At 44.2% G+C, this 17,132-nt stretch overlaps 1 protein-coding gene across 3 annotated transcripts in view; it reads left to right on the top strand.

Annotated features, from left to right (window-relative positions):
• The window catches only part of COL22A1 (collagen type XXII alpha 1 chain), a 262,270-nt gene that overhangs the window by 143,349 nt on the left and 101,789 nt on the right, over window positions 1-17,132 (top strand). For all 3 annotated transcript variants that reach the window (XM_075085891.1, XM_075085889.1, XM_075085890.1), the window contains 5 exons: window positions 724-777; window positions 2,751-2,804; window positions 9,471-9,524; window positions 11,654-11,698; window positions 16,511-16,564. In XM_075085891.1, coding sequence (XP_074941992.1) covers window positions 724-777; window positions 2,751-2,804; window positions 9,471-9,524; window positions 11,654-11,698; window positions 16,511-16,564 — 261 coding nt within the window. The remainder of the gene's footprint in view (window positions 1-723; window positions 778-2,750; window positions 2,805-9,470; window positions 9,525-11,653; window positions 11,699-16,510; window positions 16,565-17,132) is intronic.

Here is a 17,132-nt window from a genome sequence, read left to right as displayed (position 1 = left end):
CTTTTCATTCTCCATTTGTTTTCTAAATTGCCAGCTTCATGCAGCAAAACTTGCCTTTTCCCTGCATTTGCTGCAGTCCCTGTTAGCTGTGGTGCTTTCTGCCTCAACATATTTGCTTCCATTCACCCTGGTGCATAGGAAGGTGTAAAACGTGGTGCCTGGCTTGCTGTTTGCCTTCTATAGCTTTGCACGTTCACAGCTCTCCGACTCGCTTTCCAATAGCCAGGGCAGTTCCTGAAGACTGCTTGAGTTTTTCAAGTTTCCTGTTTGCTTTTAGACTCATTACTTATGTGCTTTATAGCTGTGCCTAGAGGCTTCTGAGCTTTGGGATGGATGCTGTACAAGCAAGGAGTAAAAAAAAAAAATTAAAAATTAGCATAAAACAGCAGTGTTTTGAGACAACGGAGTGTTGGACAGAGAGGTTGAGGGGAGATGATATTAAGATGACTCAATGGTTACGTGTCTAATTAGCTGCAAAACTTTTATATTCATTTATTCTTAAATGAGTTGAGTGGCCAAGAGTGCCTAGTTCTTCATTACAGCTCATCAATTGGCCATAGTGTGTTAATGTCAGCAACAGCTCCTCCAGAGACTGTAAATAATAAATGTTTGTGTTGAAATGATTCTCTTCATTCCTTATTCTCGTCTTGATGTCTTACTCATGTCCTTGTACTTGCAATGGATGTTAATATTGTGCTGATGATAATTCTGCTCTTGTTACAGGGGTCCCTGGGCTCACCTGGCCCCCCTGGGAAGGATGGAGCAAAAGGAGAAGCTGTAAGCCTTTTTGTTACTCCTGTGTAATCCTTGTCTTTCAGTGCAAGGCAGGCAGTGGAAATCAATCTGTATTGAGTGGAACATGTCTTGGGGATTTGTATGGCCATTTTAGGAGCAGCAGAAACAAATGGCAGGAGGTTAATAGCTCCAGCACTCTCCCTTGCACGTTTGCAGTGATGGCAGGTGCCGTATGGATTAGCCATCCTGAGAGGCTCCCAGGACAGCTCTGTTACAATTCATTAAGATGGGAAAGGGGGCAGTCATGGCAGCTTGTGGTTTGGGACTCACTGCTGCGGCTGCGTTGGTTAATAGCTGCAGCTGCAGAGCTTGGCCATTTGTTTTTTGTCTGGCAAGGATTCATTGGCTACTGGAGATGGCAGGGGGTGCAGAGAGCCATCCTCTGCTTGCACAACAGACGGGGGTGAGAGAAATAGATGTATCGGTTGCAGAAGCAAGGACCTGAAGTCCTCTTGTGCACTGCTAAAAGCGAAGAGCACAGGAGGAGGTGTAGGGTTAGCTCAAAGAAGGATGAAGCATACTAAATATTGCCTTTGAGAGGACTACAGTTGAAGCATAAAACCACAAACACATTTGCCGGAATCTTATATAAATGTGTTTTAGAGCTTTCCCTCCTTTCCCCTGCTTGATCACCATCACTTTGAATTATCTTCATCCCAATGGTAGACCTTTATAATCTCATTCACTCTCCCTTTGTGACAATCATTTAATGGAGACTGGAGAAACTCGGGGAAAGGACTCTTTCGAAGGTCAGGCACACACCAAAGTAGTGGTATGCATTAGAAGAGGTCTTTTTCCTGTCAACGTTCTGCTTCTGCTTTGGGCCACACTGTCCCACTTTGGAAAAACACTGATAATTTTCCTTTGTCACTTTCTGTACTGATGCAATTCCATCAAATCACGTATGGCATAGTCTGGGATCAGACAGTGACATACTTGGACTTCCAGAGTTTCTTACAGGTGTCGTGGTTTAGCCCCAGTCGGCACCCAAGCACCACACAGCCGCTTGCTCGCTCCCCCTGGTGGGTTGGGGGAGAGAATCAGAAGGGTAAGAGTGAGAAAACTCATGGGTTGAGAGAAAGACAGTTTAATAGGTGAAGCAAAACAGTAATAATAATTATTATAGCAATAATAATATAATGAAAAGGAAAGGCAAAAGGTGTGCACACAAGCAAAGCAAAACAAGGAATTCATTCACTCCTTCCCATGGGCAGGCAGGTGCTCAGCCATCTCGCGGGGCTCCATCACGCGTAACGGTTACTTGGGAAGACAAATGCCACCATTCTGAACATCCCCCCCTTCCTTCTCCTTGCCCCAGCGTTATATATACTGAGCATGATGTCATATGGTATGGAATATCCCTTTGGTCATTTTGGGTCGGCTGCCTCTGCTGTGCCCCTTCCCAGCTTCTTGGGCCCCTGGCAGAGCATGGGAAGCTGGAGAAGTCCTTGACTAGTACAGGCACTGCACAGGGACACTTAGCCACTACCTAACAACAATGAAAACATCGATGTGCCATCAGCACTATTCTCATACAGCTACAGTGAAGAAAATTAACTCTATCCCAGCCCAAACCAGGACAATAGGACATGTTTATTGCACTAAAATGTCGCTGCTCAAGAACAAATGTATTATGTTATCTCCAAGGAAAGGTTCGTAGATTATAGTCAGTGCAAGTTGTTCACAACTTAGGGAACTCATTTCTTGCTACTTAGGTAATTGTGTTTGTAAAGCAGATGAATAGCTGCTTCAGTTTTTGGTTTGTCTCTTCCTGAGTTTATTTTTGTGAAGAAAGCACACCGCAACCTTTCAGATCTCTGGATAGCGGTACTCAGGACTGTAGATATTGGATAGAGCTTCCATTTCTAAAGCTGTATATAATGACTGTTTTGAGCCATCCTAGCCTTTATATGTATAAGATTAGCATTTACCACTGATATTGCTGTTACTTGCAGGGAGAGCCAGGACAACCAGGAGCATTTGGACTGCCTGGGCCAGCAGGTCCGAAGGTAAGCGTTCCATTTTTTTCTTTACATGGACAGGCATATTTTTTTCACTGACTTTTTATATGTGTGGATTGCTTGAATTACTTTTAATTTATGACTTCTGATATCCTCACTGGTGAATGAAGAAACTCAAAAAGCTCGTTTTCATCAGGGCTCTGCTAAGCTATCAGCAATTAGGCAAGGTATGTAAAAAGAAGAAATACCTCTTGTTCAATCAACAGCATAGCTGGAGAAGGTGAGGAGAACATTTTTTGGGGCACATAAGCCTTGCTTCATGTCTTCAGTAAGCCTTCCCAACTCTCACAACAATGCAGGTGAGAAATATTATCCCTACTCTATGACTGAAAAAAAAAATAATCATGGAGCGATCCTAGCCTGGATGTTTCTGCCTGTTTTGGGAGCATCAGTTTTGCACCAGTAGGCAGTGGCAAAATGATACAGAATTTGAGCCAGTGCTTACATCACTGAGTTTGCTTCAAACAAGGTGCTTCTGAAAAGGGAATCTGATGAGACATAGCTGAGTGTCAGAAGTGCATCTAAACTTTGAAGCCTTTCTCATGAGCAATTCTTTAACTGCCTTTCAAAGTCTCAGCTCTCCTTGCCTTTTCCTGAGGGATAACTACCCCTCAGGAGGTTTCAGTCTTGTTGTTATAACACAAAAGATGTCCTCAAATAGGAGCTAAGTACCTGAACGCCTTTCCAGATGTAGTCCTGATTGTTGTTTGGCTCTGTCTGGGAGGACTCCATGAAGCAGTTCATTTACGTAGGTCCTTCTGGGTTCCTCAGCTATGGAGAAGCCCTTTCTCCAAAATGTCTTTTTTTCATAGAGTCAAATGTTCATAATTTCCTAAAGTCTCATCAGGAGGGTATTAGAACTAATGGTGTGTTTGTGGATTAGTGGAAACACTTGGCAGCCCTCCCATGGTTCTCTGCGGGAGCCATATTGCCTTCAGCAACACGAAGGGGTTCATTGTGGAAGCTGCATGGCATCTTCAGCAGGGGATAAATGACAGCTGTGAAGCAGGGCTGGGCTGAGCTGGGTGGAGGTGCTCTGGATATCATTTTGCCCTTCAGTGGGATTTTGGAGTGGATGATATGAACGGATGCATCACCCACAAATACATATTTTCTCTCTGTCCTGCATGTTTCCCGGAGTGGGATTATAAACCAGTAGGCTACAAGATGCTTCTTGTGGTATGAAGATCCTCACTCTTGCTTTGCAAAGCTTTTATAAATCAAACTAAACTGAGGCATCTACATCTACCTCCAGAAGGGCTTGATCCTGGAAAATGCTCCATATTTCCCACCAGGATCATCAGGCGTGTATAGTTCAGCCAAGTAATGAGACAATGCTGAATAGAAGTTCAGCACTACGGAGTGGGCAGGATAGGTACTGGTGGGACTGGACCTAAAGACATCTGACTAGGCAGTGCGAAATGCTCCTAGGGAAGAGGTGAGCTTGGCTAACCTCATCCTCTCAGCTACATGGCTAAATATAAAATGACTGTGTGCTTTCACAGTGACTTTTATTTACTTCATCGGATGTGCTGTCTATATGCAGCATCCTTGAGCTGGATTCTGGCCTGAGCTATTTTAAGAAATAATCCTAACTTTGCTGACAGGGCTTCAAAATCTGAAGTATAAATCCACATTCCTTTACTCTTCAGTGTAAAGACCAACCACCTCACTGGTGTGGAGCGGGGTGTGTAGAGGTGGGCAGAGGTGGAGCAATCAGAAAGGTCACATCTCCAATTACTGTTGTAATGGCTGTTTTTTGCCACATCACTTATTTTTAGTTGAAATCATCATCATCACAACAGTGGCTCTGAGCTCTACCCCAGCCTGCATGGAGAGCTACCTTGCAGTTTCTCTGGTTGGCTGGGATGCGGTTCTTCCCGGTTCAATCCGTCTTAATTTGCATCAAGCCAGGCAAGCGCAGTGCATGCTCAGCAGCTGTACATATATCCCAGGAAATTCAGCCCCCTGTTTATCTGCTTGGCTGAGGGATTTCCAATTTTTGCCTCAGCAGGAATTGCCGGCACTTTCTTTTAAGGAGGTGCCTCACAGCTTTTACAGACCTCATTAATTGTGTGAAGCTTCCAGTAGCACATATAAGGGTCCTGCAGACTTCTGGTAATAGGACTTCAATCCACAGAGGTACCATAATGGATGATGAGCCCATTAGGGTACATGTATGGGTTACAGGAATGAAATGGCCTCGGTATGTCATCTCCGGTTTTACTGCTTTTGCTGCTTGGTGAAATCTCCAGGGTAGATTGTTCCTAGCTCACTGCCTTCATCGTAAAAATGTGTGCGTTTTTTAGCTTTTTTTTTTTACCTTTTTCATCAGACTTGGTGAGTAAACTTCATTAATCACCAAGAAGGATGCATGATCCGGTGGGGAAGTCGACTGGCCTAGCTGAACAAGGAGCTTTTGCTGGGACTCAGGAAAAAAGGAGAGTTGACCATTTTGGGAAGAAGGGGCAGGCAAGTCAAGAAGAGTACAGGGACCTTGTTAGGTCATGCAGAGAGAAAATTAAAAAGGCAAAGGCCCAGCTAGAACTCAGCCTGGCCACTGGATAGGCATAACAAATCCTGGAAGGGATAACAAAAAATGTTTTTACAAATGCACTAACAAAAAGAATCTCCATCCTTGATTGGTTGTGGAACATGACCACAGAGGATGAGGAGAAGGCTGAGGTAGTAAGTTATGCTTTCATTGCCTCAATCTTCAATAGTCATACCAGTTACCAGTTATCCCCAGGATAGTCAGCCCCCTGAGCTGGAAGGCAGAGAAGAGGAGCAGAATAAACCCCCCATAATCCACGAGAACACAGTTTATGACCTACTGCTCCACCCGGACACTCACAAGTCTGTGGGGCCAGGTGGGATCCACCCGAGAGTACTGAGGGAGCTGGCAGAGGAGCTCGCCAAGATGCTCTCCATCATTTATCAGCAGTCCTGATTAAAAGGGGAGGTCCCAGATGACTGGAGGCTTGCTGAGGTGATGCCCATCTACAAAAAGGGCCAGAAGGAGGATCTGGGGAGCTACAGGCCAGTCAGCCTGACCTTGGTACTGGGGAAGGTTATGGAGCAGTTCATCTTGAGTGCGCTCACCAGGCATGTGCAGGACAACCAGGGGATCAGGCCCAGCCAGCCTGCTGGCTTCATGAAAGGCAGGTCCTGCCTGACCAACCTGATCTCCTTCTGTGACCAGGTGACCCGCCAGTGGATGACAGAAAGGCTCTGGATGTTGTCAACCTGGACTTTAGTAAATCCTTTGACGCTGTCTTCTACAGCATCCTCCTAGAGAAGCTGGCGGCTCATGGCTTGGACAGGTGTATCCTTTGCTGGGTAAAATACTGGCTGGATGGCCAAACCCAGAAAGTTGTCATGAATGGAGCTAAATCCAGTTGGTGGCCAGACACGAGCAGAGTTTCGCAGAACTCAGTGTTGGGGCCAGTCTTGTTTAATATAGTTATCAATGATCTGGATGAGGGGATTGAGTGTGCCCCCAGTAAGTTTGCAGATGACACAAAGTTTGGCGGGAGTGTCGATCTGCTTGAGGGTAGGGAGGCTCTGCAGAGGGATCTGGACAGGCTGGATCAATGGGCTGATGTCAGTTGTATGAGGTTTAACAAGGCCAAGTGCCAGGTCCTGCACTTGGGTCACAACAACCCTAGGCAATGCTACAGGCCTGGGGAAGAGTGGCTGGAGAGCTGCCTGGTGGAGAAGGATTTGGGGGTGTTGATTGACAGCCGGCTGAACATGATCCAGCAGTGTGCCCAGGTGGCCAGGAAGGCCAACAGCATCCTGGGTTGTATCAGGAATAGTGTGGCCAGCAGGAGCAGGGCAGTGATCGTGCCCCTGTGCTTGGCACTGGTGAGGCCACACCTTGAATCCTGTGTTCAGTTTTGGGTCCCTCACTACAAGAAGGACACTGAGGTGCTGGAGCGTGTCCAGAGAAGGGCAAAGAAGCTGCTGAAGGGTCTGGAGAGCAAGTCTTACGAGGAGCGGCTGAGGGAACTGGGGTTGTTTAGCCTGGAGAAGAGGAGGTTGAGGGGAGACCTTATCGCTCTGTACAACTCCCTGAAAGGAGGTTGTAGCAAGATGGGTGTTGGTCTCTTCTCCCAAGTCACTAGTGATAGAACGAGAAGAAATGGCCTCAAGCTGCATCAGGGGAAGTTTAGGTTGGATATTAGGAAAAAGTATCTTTACTGAAAGGGTTGTCAGGCATTGGAACAGGCTTCCCAGAGAGGCGGAGTCACCATCCCTGGAGGTGTTCAAAAGCCATGTAGACATGGCACTTCTGTGCATGGTTTAGGAGGCCTGGGGGTGTTGGGTTAACAGTTGGACTCAATGATCCTAGACGTCTTTTCAAACCATAATGATTCTACGATACTATCATTCTATGATTCTCTGATCTTGCTGGCTATGAGCTGGTAGAAGCAGAGAAGAGGTCTCAGTCAGCCTTGTGCTAATCAGTGTTGGAACTTCTGGAAGACACCACGGTGGTCTGAGGTGGCAAGAAATATCCACTGGTCAGTGGGGAAGGCTCTCACATAAATATGTGGGACCTGGCAGGTTAATTTAAATGGCGTAAATGGGTCCAGAGAAAAAGGCAATAGCTCAGGTCCCTCACTGTATGATGTTATAGCAGAGAAACAAAGCTTGAATTTTTGAGAACAGGCTCTTTAGCCTGTAAAATCCTCCAGCAAATATTCAGCCTTTTCCTTCTTTGTTTTCTGTATCTTTAATAAAATGTTAAAGAGGTTTTTCATGGCTGTCATTGCTGTGGCACTGACATAGCTATAGCATTCCCATCTGAACTGACAGTTATCTGCACTTGATAGAAAAAGCAGAGGAAGAGGGAAAAAAAATCATGCCTTTAAAATATAAAGTATTAGGTAAGAGTTTCATTTTGACAAATTTCCGTCTTCTTTGCCTCAGCTGTCAAAGGTCTCCCACTTCTCTGGTTTACCAGACATGATCTCAGCACAGGCCTTGAGTGGGATCAGCAAGTCTTCTCATTCAGACAAACCCATTTTCTCTATTTAGAAGTTTTGCTGAGTGTTATAGTCATGTTTTATGTAACAGTACTGAACATAACACTTTTATTATTTGGACAACTTGAAGCTGGCATCTATTTCTGTAGGGGTTTTGCCTACACTTTGATAGTAGTATTCTTCTGTGGGCTGATGGCAGAGTTTTACCTCTTCTGCTTTCCCTCTGCCATTAGAGGGCTTGCACCACTTCCTGACCTTGCAGAGGTCCTCTGGTGCCTGATGTTGTAGAGACCCCAGAGCCATCTTTGTGCCTAAGCCCAGCTCTTGTTACCCTGTTTGTGAATCTCCCCCCAGGGTTTTTATTTGGTTCACTTCCATACTTAACACAGGTTCAATCACTTTACAGCTGGGCTGATGAACTTTTCACAAGGTTCAGGGCATGGCTTCATCTTCTTTAACAGGTCAATTCCTCTCTGGCACAGGGAGGGGACAATTTTGGCAACGCCTTGCTTAAAGCAGAGGTGAAACACTAGCCAAGTAAAGTCCAGCCTGCCAGGTCTGCGCTTAATGACTGCTCCAAATGAGATTGTCGTTTGGTCTAAGTCATGTGTAAACAGTGGTGTGGCATGACCAGCCTCCTGGGCACTTGCACTAGGACAAAAAAGCCTTGGTTCTCCTAACAGTTAATGGCAAACACATCTCACTTTTTAAATTTTTTTTTTTAAATAAGAATCATCTATTAAAATGAAACATAGAAATTATTTAAAAATGAAATCTTGATCTGTTTTGAAGTCTTATCCACTACAGCCACCCAATACGGGAGTTAAGAAGATGAGAAAGGAGAAAATAAAGTAAGATAAGTAAGAAAACAGTCAGCCAAATAGGTGGTATAATACATCTAACCAGTTCTCATGGCCTCCTTGTCAGGTTAGCTCCATAAGATGGCTCTGAGGGCTGATACTGTTCAGCAGAGAATCCAGACCATTTGCAGGCATGTAAGGCACAGAAAAGCACACAGTGAGAGTGCTCTCCATTTCAGTTTACCTTCTCCAGGGAGAGAGTCGGTGTGTAACCAACCGAAGAACTGCTGAAACGTACCCGATCCTCTTGCGTTTCTCTCACTTACGCTGAAAATAAACATCGGAGAATATAGTTCTGATCTGTTTCTTTTCAATTACTCTTCAAAATGCGTAACACTTCGAAGTCTGTGGTTTGTTTATGCTGGGATACAGCCTTTGCTGCGGCATCTGCAGCAATGTACGCCTGTGCTGTGTTCTCCCGACACCGTGTTCAGGCGTCAAGACAGAGCTCAGTCACCCTGCGCACGGCAGGCAGGCAACGACCGCCATTGCCAGAACTTCTGAAACAACCTGCAGAGGAACTCGCATGGAAGAGTTTGCCATTTTAGGGCACGACTGAAAGCTGAAGAATAAACTTGTTAATGTCTATGCACTGGGGACAGAGGAAAACAACGGGGTATCGCTTTGGGTGAATAGCTGGAAAGTCAGACACTGCTCTGTGTATTAGGGCTGAGACAGTCAAGAAGCTCAACAGCTCCCTGTGAGCCCAGGAGTGCAAGCTACATTTCTGAATAACTGTTTTTAGTCTTGGTCTTTTACGTGGAACAGCTTCCGATGTTTTACTGTATCTCAATTCCTTCCAGGGATCCGAGGGAAAACAGGGTCCTCCAGGAATTAAAGGCTACGTAGGGGCACCGGTAAGTCATGGTTCTTATTAAATTTTTGACACTCTAGAAACTTTCTCCACTTTTGTAGTGTCTTCTGGTCACCTATCTTTTTTATTTTATTATTATTATTAAGCAGTATAGGGTATGTCTGACCACTGACCTGTACTATGTCCAGATAGTGACATTTTCTTGACTTCATTGAGTTTCTTCTGACTTCTTTAAATGAGAACGGACCTGTAGCCAGTAGAGAGACGTCAGTAGAAATTACTTGGTTATGGAGATAACAGATGGTGATTTTGTGATCCTCCCACTGTAACGCAATTGCTTTCATCTGTGTTGATGCACCATTTATATGGTGCTTGAAAACTTCATCATAACACCAATAAAAAATCACCACCTCTCAGCAAGTTTCCAATCAAATTTTCAAAACTGTCAGGGGATAGCCTTTGGGGTCAGGGGACAAACCTGCCTTGAATGAAAGGGCAGCAAGACCAAAATAAATTCGATTCTGTCAAGTTAGCGTCTCTGCCTTGTGGTCTCACCTGGTAATTATGGAGGCAGGCTTTAAGCTGGTGTTTTTAAAGGCTGATAGATATTCTGAGGTTTAATGACCCAACTGTACACCAGTGTGCTTTAGTGACGTACCAGACATGCTCATGTACTGAAAGATTTCCCTGTGTCAGCCAAGGACTTGCTTTACAACTCACTGCAAAGAGGCCCAATGCGTTCAAAACAGCTTGAGCACTGTTGTCGTTGCCCAGGTGCATGCTGCTTCCCTGTAAGGTCTAAGGCTGAATTGTATTAGGCTTGAAGGTGACGAAATGAATGGGTGACATTACCTGCCCATGCCATAGACCCTTGCAATATTAATGAGATAAATGGACATAGCTATAAGGATACTTCCTTCCTGCTCCTTGAGTCACCTTTTTGGGTGAGAAGGAAAGCACATATATGTGGTGCGCTGTTACTGCAGATCATTTCTGTCATAAGATTGACATTTGGCCTGGACTGCTGGGGAGGAGCAAGGCAGTAATCATTTACCCAGTCCACATGAGGGCCCCATAGTTATTAGTGCATTAAAGGAGTAATATTCTTAAACCTCCTGCCATCTGCTTTTTGGAAATAGTGGGGTTACTGCTTTGCAGTCTGGAAAGCTGTGCAGGCTCAGTTGGGGTCATTAGAGATGGACAGGGCTGTACAGAGTTTGCTTACACTCAACCATGGCCTGAAATCTGAATATCTTAGTAATTATCTAAATCATCCTATGGGTCAAATAAGCCCAGACATGTAGCTCTCATTAGCTTGGAGGTAAGCTTCCACTGTAGTATAAACTGAAGTTTAAATGCAAATGTATTGTTAGAATAAGCAGCATTTTAAGCTTTGGCAGTTTTGGTGAGTTCACTACTGACTGAGCATATTTGTCTGCCTGTAGTCATTCGTTGGTTGCCCAGTTGCTACAATAAAGATAAAATATAAGGTTCTTCCTGTGCCAAGGGAAAGTGGAATCTGTTCCTGCCTGTTGAGTCGATTGCCTGTATTAGCGTTGCCATCTTTCATCAGACTAAGTCCCAGCAAATGGTTCTGATGTACCTGGGAGGAGATGAATTATGCAGTCCAGATGAACACTGGCGTTAGATTCACAGTGCAAAAATGTGCTTGGGCCTCCAGGACGGGGATTATCTAGCATTTGCCAGTACCTAGAGGTACCTGCTGCCGGCCTAGCTACTGCATCCAAAACCACCAGGCATGGGCATTCTTTCTTGTTTATGCGATACGGTTTTCCATCAGCATTGTCCTCTAAGTCCTCACTGTTTATGAGCAACATGAAAAATGCAAAGCATTGGTTGTTTTCCAGACCATCTGCAGCTGTGGTGTGTTCTCTGTCCCTCCACACTGCAGTTGGCAGGAGGGTTGTGTGTCTGCAGGCAATATAATATTACAGACGTTCTTAGGCCCACAGGTCAACCCTGCTCTGTGAGTCTGCTTAGACCATGCTTGTGGCCAGCTTTGAGGACTGGAAACACGGAAAATGTCCTTGAGGTTCACTTGAATAGATTGTGCAGATGTGTACAGTACAGTGATCTGGTGACTAATTAGAGGAGATAACTATTCCTCTACTTGGACTGAGTTTTATAATCTCCTTTTCTCTTTATTTTTAGGGTCTACAAGGAGAAAGAGGAGAAAAGGGAACACGAGGAGACAAGGTATTCCTGCTGCATGCTAGGAAAAGCCAGGCTTCTCTTCACATTTGTGTCCTAGGTGGGGTGGGCTTCCAGGTCAGCAGCTCTGGTGGATGATTGATGATGGAGTTCCCTCACTGTGCTGCACCTCCCACTGCTGTTCGGGAATGACCTCCCCTGGGAGCACAGGAGGGTTTTACGGATCTCTTCTGTCTACTAAGCACACAATTAGGGGCTTCTTGTCTGTGTGTAGCTGGGGATGGAGGAGAGAGGAGTCTAATGAAGGCAAGCCACTGAGGAGATCTAGCAGGGTGTCCACACTGTGTCTGCACCACCTGAGAGCTGTGAATGACCACTGACTGCTGCTGACCACATCTGCATCCAGCATTTCCCCGTCTCACTGCAGTTGCTCAGAATATCCAATGTCCTATGTTTCTGTCTTCTCCCATCACCATAAGCTCAATTTTTAATGAGGACCTGGTAGTTTGTCTGTTAAAGGCTTCATCCAACTGGTGCTCCTTCCTCTCTCCTGTCTGGGAATAACTGTTTTACACAGCACAGGACGCTCTGGGATTTGAACCACGTTTATGGTTCAAGAAAGAGACCAAGTGCCTATTATAGCTGGAATAAGCATTGAAATGGAGATTTGGGCATACACAAAGTCTATATTATTTCATTTTGCTTGTTGTGTTTGGAGACACCTCAGGTGTGCACACACTTCTGCTGCAGACCTGCCAGGTGGTGCTTGAGGCTCCCACAGACGCCTCCGAAAATGCATTTTGCTGCCCCTGGCTAGGAGAACTGGGTGCTGGTCCGCTCCTGCTCTGACAACCAGTGGGAGATGGGGCATCACCAGGCTCTCAGCTGGACCAAGTCACCCTTTTCTCGCGCAGGTAAAACAGGCAGCACGGCCTTTCTTGCAGCCCTGAGCAGTGGCTTGTCTTGCTTATGTCTCAAGCTGGTCCTGAGACAGAAATATCTCAGTGCTGGTCTGGCAGCTTTGCCTGTGTTCAAGCTGTCTTTAGTGATATCTGGCTGTATGTGCTTGTGCAAAGGAGGGAGTTATTACCTTGCTACCACGGCCTTGTTCTCATTTCTCACTTTCCATCTCCTTCTGGAGAAGAAACCCAGAGATTTACACCAAGCTTCTGCCACTGGGAAAAATGATCAATAGAGCCTTAGTGTGAGATACTGTGGTTTGCTTTACCATGTGTTAAGGTGTCCATTCGCAGTGTCCATTTTGTTGTTTATCATGAAATAGCCATGATCATGTTTCGTATTACCTGTCCTCACCACTGCAGCTACAGCAAAAGGCTGGATTGTACTTTATCTTCCTCACGCTTTTGCCTCAGCCCTTTGCGGGACTGGCTCAGTGTGTTGTGTCTAGCCAGTGCCTCCGCTGCCTTTCTGGAGGCGAGGTTGTCTAATCTTCTGGAATATTTGGCTCTGGGAAGAAAATCCATCTTTCTGACATCACCGTGATGGGAGAGGAAGCTGGAGCTCTGTGTGGGCAGGCAGCTGACTGTGCTAGAGGAAGATTAAAGTGTTGAAGAAATGAATTAGGTATTGTTTCATTAAAAGGATATGCACAATTAGAGCTTTTTCTTTTTTTTTTTTCATTTTTTTTTTCCTGGAGCAGCCAGATCTCTGCTACAACAATTGTACTTTGATTTTTTCCAGACTTTAATGATGGTCTCAGAGCACCCACTGCCATTGCTTTAACTTCTACCAGTCAGTACTACTGCAAAAACAGTGGGCGTAAATTCGGCGGGCCAAATATTTTCTTGTCTGCTCTTCAGTCTGTAACTTGAATACTGACACCTACGCAACCTGTGTTTCTTTGTGCCTGAGGAGAAACGTGTTTCTTATATCAGATGAGAGCACTAGCCCATGCACTATGAGTCTATCGAATCTGCACACTAGTATCAAAAAAAGCTAAACATCCCATAATACTTCCTGCTGTTATATTCTTATATCCTCAAACCTCCGAGGAAACTATTGAGGTTTTATAGTGAGGTTCCTAAATCCAGTATCATCAGTTACACCTGCACTTCAGGAGAGCCACTGCACAATATGAGTGAGATCTCATGTCCTTGTGCATCCAGTGGGCTCGCTGGAGACCCAGGCTCCGCAGAGATAACCACGATGCACTTCCCTGCTATCATAATCCACAAATATATGCAACACTTGACATGTTAATTTAGGCACATGACACGGGGCATTGCTTTTGCTGCATAAACATATCTCCACCCAGTAAATCCTTGTCTGTTGTGTTGCAGAAGAGCTCATGTAAGGAGGAAGCGGGGCTGGTCTGCTGCTGCCGGGTCCCTCTGTGCGGTGGGTTTGCTCTCCTCCAGTGCTTCCCAAGGCCCTACAGACTCTTGGAAAACAAATTTTCCAACAAATCATTAACACTTTCTAACTGGTAGAGGTCAGAAAACAGCACTAAACTTTGTGTGGAATTGGGATTTCCCCCAGTTGCTTATGACTCTTCACCACTTTGTTCTACTCGTTAAAGCAGAAAAACCAGTATAGCACAGGGGAAGGAAATGGAGTCTTGAAGTGAAAGTTTGAGAATAAAAATTTTATTGTGTTTTTTCTTTCTTTTGGGAAAAAAAAACCCCAACACTTTCTCTAACATTTTTTTAAAGATTGGAAAAAAGTTTTTATAATGACAGATTTTTGTGAAGAAACAACTGAAAGCACAATTGTTTGGAGTATTTTCAAACAGCTTTATTGTATACATTTGAATAAATAATACATTTGCCTTTCCCAGCCCCTATTACTAGCAGTAAGAATATTGACACTTTTCAGTTTTGGCAGCTAAAACAGCATGTGTGAAGCACTCATTGCTGCAGTGTATTGATGTTAAAAATTCTCCGGAGAATGCACTGCACATTTTGTCAGCAACCCGCCAGACTGTTGCTTACTGAAAGTCTCAGATTCAGGATGCTTGTAGTTCAGTCAATGTAAAGGAAACCATTAATATAGAAATTTTTGCCCCAAAAGCAAGTAGATCTGGATGTCTGACACTGGTTTGCAGCTGCTTTCTGTAGGGCACAGGTATCTCTAATTTTGTTCCTTGGATATATAATTTTGAAATAACATGTTACGAGACTGATTGACTTTCTAAAGGGAAAAAAAATTGATTTGCAAATCAATTTCTGACTTGCTGAATCAATGTCGTTTTCAAAAGAACCTAATTAAATCCAATGCCATAAGTGTGGGTTTGCAGATAATAACAGAGGTCTAACAGGGATCCTGTGGGATAGTAATCAGAATTAAAATGTCTGAAACATTAAAAAAGTAGAGTAAAAGTAATATTTTGCTGTCACTCCTTGTAGTTGTAGAATTTGTTTTTACACGCACAAGTTGACAGTGGCACTGTGTATGTGTATTTAATAATTTATGTTCAGCTGTGTGTGCAGGATCCAAGCAAACAGTGTTTCATTTTACAGAGGTTTAAGCATTTTACAGAGTAAGAGAAAGTCCCCATTTCAAAGAGTTTTAATCTAAAGAGGCTGGAATGGGCAAGGGCCACAACCTGTAAGAGAGAAATGAAGTTCAGCTGGGGTCTGTCATTGATCTAGTCATCATCTCTATCAAGGATCTGGATTATAAAATATGGAATAAGAGAAGTTTGAATGTAGAAGTACGACGGAGGTCAGGGTCAGAATTCAAAATGATCTTGAAAACACAATCCCCCAAGGCAGAAGGTGACATCAAGAAGGGGCAGCTGCAGGATGCTTCGTGTGCGTACGACAACAAATAGCACACTGCTACAGACTGGGAAAAACTGATTAAGAAGCTGTTCTGCAGAAAGGGGTTTTGGGTAAAGGCAACATTATCCTGGGATTTAAACAGAAGAATACTCTATAAAACATGAAATAATCTTTCTGTTCAAAGTTAGCCTCAGCTGTATCCAGCTTTGGGCACCTAGCTACAGCGAAGGTGTGAAAGAAATGGATAGTGCACAAATGAGAGCAATAAAAATGATCAGAGGTCTGAAAAACATGCCCATAAAGAAAAGTTGAAAGTATTGACGTTGTTTAGTCTAGAGAAGTTTGAAGGGGGAGTTTTATAAGTCTTCAAATACATAAAAGGCCATTGTAAAGATGAAAAGTGTGTTCTCTGTGGGGGGTTAAGGAAAGACATACTAGTCTGAAACTGCGGCAAGAAAAAGTCAGGTTTAGGTACCGAGGCAAAAAAACATATCTTCAGGTATTAAAAAAAAAAATAAAGTAGTGGAATGGATTGCCTGTGGACTTTGTGGACTGTCCAGCTCTGAAGACATATAGGAATGGATTAATTGTTCCCCCAGGTTACAGAAAGCAAAAGTGGGAAAGGAAAGGTTTTTCTTAACTGAGTAAAAATGTGCTGTTGCTGGATTGTGGATTCATTATTTTTGTAAGAGCTATTCCGGGCTGATGTTCCTCTCGTGCACTTTGTCCGGTTTACATGAACCCGCCTCAGCAGGCAGGCGAAGGATGCCCACATGGAAAGCTGGCACACAGCCGCTTCTCGTCTCTAAATTCACATCCCAGGTATTTGGGGCTAAGTTTTCTGGACAGACAAGTGCCAACAGTTAGCAAAGTTAGAGAGAACAAAGGTTTCCTACTGACTACACTTGGTTCATCTCCTTGTTATTGGAGGGAGGCTCCCAGCAACTGTTCGTGGTACAGATGTGGGGACGTCAGCCATTTTCTCTGTTGGGCTGTCTTGGATTTCTCACCGTATTCCTTACTCTTGGAGCAGATAACACGGACATCTCTTGCAGAATGGTGACTTAAACACCACAGGTTTAAGTTACGGTGGTTTCTTCCCTTCTTTCTCTAGGGAGAACAAGGCCTAGACGGATTCCCTGGAAAGCCAGGTGTGGAGGGGAGACAGGTATGTGGCAAATACTCAGTGCCTGGAGGCTTTTCTTTGGAACGAGTGGAAGTTTGACTTTAAAACTGAGATTTATTCTTGGTGGCTGCTGAGTCACGGCAGGACCCCGCTGCACTGGCAGGTTTTGTACTTCTTATTCTAAGGATCTTTGTTGGCACAGGTTTGGGGTTTTTTGTTTTTTTTTCTTTGGTTTTAGAATTACATTGTAATGCAATATATACTTAAAGGAAATGCCAGTCCTTTAAACATGATGGGTTAGATGTTTGTCTTAATTTTCATTAAAGACGTAAGGAAGTACATATAAAAATTCAGTTGCTTAAGCCTGATTTTTATAAACTATTTTTCCCTCCCACAACGTAAAAGGAGGAGAACTGAATTTAATATATTTGTTTTCAATAAGAAAGGCTTGGAACTATTTACATTTTTAAGACAAGATGAAACCAGGAAACGGTCTAAAGGACCGGTACATTTCTGCTGATTAGACAGATAATGCTTTGTCTAAAACTGCTATCTGTAGATCCCACAAGACTGTTTGCATTACTCATGGCACAATACCTAATGAGAGGCA

This window comes from Phalacrocorax aristotelis, chromosome 2 (assembly GCF_949628215.1).
Source record: "Phalacrocorax aristotelis chromosome 2, bGulAri2.1, whole genome shotgun sequence".
Classification (NCBI taxonomy): Eukaryota; Metazoa; Chordata; class Aves; order Suliformes; family Phalacrocoracidae; genus Phalacrocorax; species Phalacrocorax aristotelis.
Note: the sequence above shows the minus strand (reverse complement) of the source record. Positions and strands in the feature narration are given on the sequence as shown.